This window comes from Leptonychotes weddellii, unplaced genomic scaffold (assembly GCF_054177405.1).
Source record: "Leptonychotes weddellii isolate Sample4059 unplaced genomic scaffold, ASM5417740v2 HiC_scaffold_1679, whole genome shotgun sequence".
In the NCBI taxonomy this organism is placed as follows: domain Eukaryota; kingdom Metazoa; phylum Chordata; class Mammalia; order Carnivora; family Phocidae; genus Leptonychotes; species Leptonychotes weddellii.
Genome location: NW_027750926.1, coordinates 9,586 through 14,086, shown reverse-complemented (window position 1 = coordinate 14,086; position 4,501 = coordinate 9,586). Strand labels below are relative to the sequence as shown.

Genomic DNA, 4,501 nt, shown 5'->3' with positions numbered 1-4,501 from the left:
GACATCTTGGTTATATCTGCATCCATTTGTAAATCTGTAGCATAAGTCATAATCTCTGAGTCTTTTCTATTTTGGGGGCTCCTCCTCCTAGTCATTCTGTTGATGGGTGTTTGAGGGAATATATAGAGTCCAAGTTATTGACCAGAACCCAAGCAAGATGCTCCTGTTTTCTTGGGACCTTATGGTTGCTGGCCTCTTGTTTTCCCAATCTGTGTTCTGGGGGAGGGGCCTGCCGGGCTGTTACTCAGGCATCCCTGTTTGGGCGGAGTTGCCCTGCGCCCCTGTGGCGGGGGATGGGCTCAGTGGGAATCAGTATTTGGGGCTTTTGTTCTCTGACGCCTTTCCCTGGAGGCTTTCCGCGTCTCTTCCGTGAGTCAGAGCAGAAGAGACAGTGTCCAACCCTCTGCCTCAGAGCAGAGAGACCTCAGTCTGTTCTTCAGTGAGCTCTCCAGGCCACACCATCTCTGTTTCTGTCCGTGCTGCTATAAACTGCAACGTCCTGGGTTGTGCGCCCCTCTGCAGCACTCCCAGTCATGCTTCCAGGTTGGGGCATGTCTCTGCCCTTTGTGCTTCTAAAACCGCCAGCTGCTCCCAGTTCGTGCTTGCCCGCGTGACTCCAGCGCTTGGGGTTCTGTCCCAGGGAACAGAACAAGAACAAGCAGTTCTTGTGCGCGCGACCCCGCCGCTCTGGGATTCCACCCCAGGGATTGCAGTTCACCGGCGGGACCCCGGCGCACCGGGTTTCCATCTCGGAGGTTGCAGTTTGCGTGCGTGCGACCATCGCTCCAGGTTTCTGTCCGGGTGGCTGTGGTTCACGTGTGCGTGACCCCGCCGGTCTGGTTTTCCACCCCAGCGGCTGCCCTAAAGTCCTTTCCCGATGCTACCGGTCTGCGAGTCTGTGCCCCCTCCGCAGCGCGTGAGGCTGTCACTCACCGGCGGTGTAGGATTCCCCACGGCCAGGCACCCTCCCGCTGCTGTTTATCCTCCAATATCTGCCCGCAGAATCACGGCTCTCCACTTCGTACCTCAAAACCAACTGCCTGCAATATTCTGTTTGTAGAGATCCAGATCTTCTTACATCAGGCTGGTTTTGTGGGTGCTCAGGGTGGTCTGGTAGATATCTTGCTCAATTCCGGGGACCAGTTGAAATAGCGTCCCCTACTCCTCCACCATCTTTCCCCTCTCCCTCCGATGTACCACTGTTTAGATAAAGTTGCTTTGCAACCATATCAATTTAGAATAAAAAATCCAAATAAAATAAAAACACATAGCCACTAAGCTTATAACTTGATTGAGATAGATTTGATTTTACAATCAGCTTTCTGAAAGTGACTTACTCACCCAATATTGACTTATTTTGTTAGATAAGAGATACTATCACATAGTAAAAATCTACCAATTAACAGAATTGGACCACCAGCATATAAACTCTATAAAGGCATAGGTACTGTTCTCTTCGCATCTGTGCCCACAACGCCTCACTAATTGTTGGACAAATAAATGTATTTCTTAAAGCAGATAAGACAAGCATAAGTTCTGTGGTACCCTAAAAATTGGTGCACCTATTAATGTAAGATAGTGGGTATGATGGAAGAGGTGATCAATTAATTAAATAAATATATCTCCATCTCGTAAGGAAGCCATCTCAGTAGTACACAGGTAATAGGAAATTAAGATGGAAAAAATTGGGTAAACCAGAGAGATAATTAAAAATCCACAGAATTGTGTATAGGTTATATACAGTTGGTGAAAGAAAGGGCGGGATTTAGGATGATGCATGCTCCATTTTGTGATATTAAGAATAGTGAGAAAGAGCCAAAGGCCGGGAGCTTTTGACTTAGTTGTGATGTGCTCATTTTGAAGCTGTTTAATATGCCCAGATGAAGTAAAATACATACTTGAACATGAGAATATGGATAGAAAATGTCTTTGTTGAAATACAATTCTGGGAGTCACCTGCAAATATATTCTGCTTTAAATTGTGATTAAGTCAAAACATAGTTATATGAAAACAATGAAGCGTGGATCACTGCATCAAAAATTAATGATGTATTGTATGGTGACTAACATAACATAGTAATATAAAATTTAAAAAACAACAACAACATAGCTGCCATTCTCAAAAACCTACTAAGGAGAGAAATACAGAAAGTCAGAAACTTAAAAAAAAAAAATAATAATAATAAATAAAAAGTCAGAAACTTGCCAAGCAGGGGGAAAGTGCAGCAATAGAGATGAGCTCAGTGTGTGATGGAGACTTGACCACAACCTCAGGGTCCAGTAATCCATGGTCTGTTGAAAGAGCAATGCCACTGAAGTTTAGGATTTCCTCTTTCTCTTTTGAGCAAATGGTCAAAAGACCTTGATCTCTGCAAAATAATTATAACAATACCCATCTAGCATACAGTTGTGGCTATTAAATAAAATAAACTTTATGAATAAACCTTTTTAAAAGTCAAATGCTTAAGACAGTGATCTAATTTTAATTTCAGTTGTTCACTATTATACATTCCAGTTCATAGATGGTATGCAAATTGTTCAGGTCACACAGCTATTATGTAGTGAAATGAGCATTCAAACTCAGGTTTGTCCAACTCAAAAATTCAAACACTACTGAATTTTTTTTTCTACCAAAACCCACTATAGGTTTATGAACATAACCAAATAATTTATTGAGTCATCATCCATTAAATTAATCAGTCATAATAACGGCCTCCTAAAAAAATTCTTGATAATCATGTTTCACTAGGTCATAAAGTTCTTCCAAGAATTTTTTTCAGTGCCTCCTTCACTTCCTTATTTCTCAGGGTATAGATGAGGGGGTTGAGTATGGGGGTCACCACGGTGTAAAAGAGGGAAACGAATTTTCCCTGGTCCTTGGACCTACTCTTGGCTGGCTGCAGATACATGAAGATGATGGTTCCATAGAAGATTATGACAACCATCAGGTGGGAGGAGCAGGTCCCAAATGCTTTGTGCCGTCCAATGGCTGACTTGATCTTCAGAACTGCTAGGGCAATGTGCCAATAGGAGATCAGGATGAGTGATAAAGGCACCACCAGGAATAAAACACTAGCCACAAAGAGCTCTGCCTGATTGAAAGTGGGGTCCACACAAGCCAACTTGATGAGCACAGGGACCTCACAGAAAAAATGATCCACTTGGCGATGGCCACAGAAAGGCAGCTGCAGGGTGAGAGTGGACTGTATGAGGGTGGTGGCCACCCCACTGAGCCATGCCACAGATGCCAGGATATGACAGAATCCAGGGCGCATGGCAAAGGCATAATGTAGAGGACGGCAGATGGCGATGTAGCGATCATAGGACATCACAGCCAGGAGGACACACTCTGTGGATCCCAGGGCAAGAGAAACATAGAGCTGAACCACACAGCCACCGTATGTGATGGACTTATCTGAACCACCCAGGTTGACTAGAAGCTGAGGAGTAATGCTGCTGGTGAAACAGAGGTCCAGGAAGGAGAGATGGGAGAGAAAAAAGTACATGGGAGTGTGCAGTTTAGAGTCCACGAGGGATACTAGGATGATAGTGGCATTGCCTAGGAGTGTCATCATGTACAGAAACAAGATTACCCCAAAGAGAACAAGCTCTAACTGAGGCCGGTCAGAGAAGCCTACCAAAATGAACCCAGGGAGTGTGCTATCATTAGTCCACCACATTACTCTCTGATTATTAACTGCTGAGTGATAAGGTCATATTAAACAGAAACTGCAGGGATTTTATGTAAATTCCTTTACAATTAAGATCTAAGTGTTGAAAAATAAGACTTCAGATGTAGGTAAAGATAAAGAGAATATTGAGTGCGATGTCATTGATTGTCCCATGAAGTGGCATACCTGGTGTGTTGATCATAGGTTTTCCATCTATCTTGAGGACAAAACAAAAGTCAAAATGCTTCAAAGATAAAGTTTTCCCACTGTTTCATAACTATCTTTTTTTTCAATACAAAGGTAATGGAATTGTGTAGGAAATATGGGAATTGCAAACACCATACTGCATTCTCAGAATCGATCAAATGGATGGATATATTAGGTAGGAACATGAGGAAATATGCCAGAATGTACAAGATATCACCTGAGTAAGCAGTGTGTTATGAGAATGCTGAGTAGGGAGAGGAGTCTATAGAGGGAAGGTTGAGATTAAGTTCAAGTGCTAGATTACATCTTGCTCTTAAAAAATGAGGAGAGCAAAGACGATAGAATTGCACAATGGTAAGAAATGAGTAAAGAAATGGGAAGTACACTATAGAATGCCATCAAAAAGAAAGGAACTAAATTTGAGGTGTGTACACTGCCTATGCTACATAACAGAATATGATACCTACAAGGTAAATTTGAGTCACTTTTTCAGTGACCATAAACATCAGTAAGCATTATTTGGATAGCAGAGGTTTTTGTTAGGAGGGTGTTTATTTGATTTGAATTGTCCTTTTCAAGATAAATATGGCTACACAACATAGATTTGGGGGGTTACTAGAGGG

General features: G+C 42.7%; 1 protein-coding gene across 1 annotated transcript; it reads right to left on the bottom strand.

Moving 5' to 3' along the window:
- Positions 1 to 2,750: 2,750 nt before the first annotated feature.
- LOC102728328 (olfactory receptor 2G2-like) lies at positions 2,751 to 3,680 on the bottom strand. Its single transcript, XM_006738981.1, has one exon. It carries the CDS (start codon positions 3,678 to 3,680, stop codon positions 2,751 to 2,753), a length of 930 nt encoding a protein of 309 aa, XP_006739044.1.
- Positions 3,681 to 4,501: the final 821 nt, after the last annotated feature.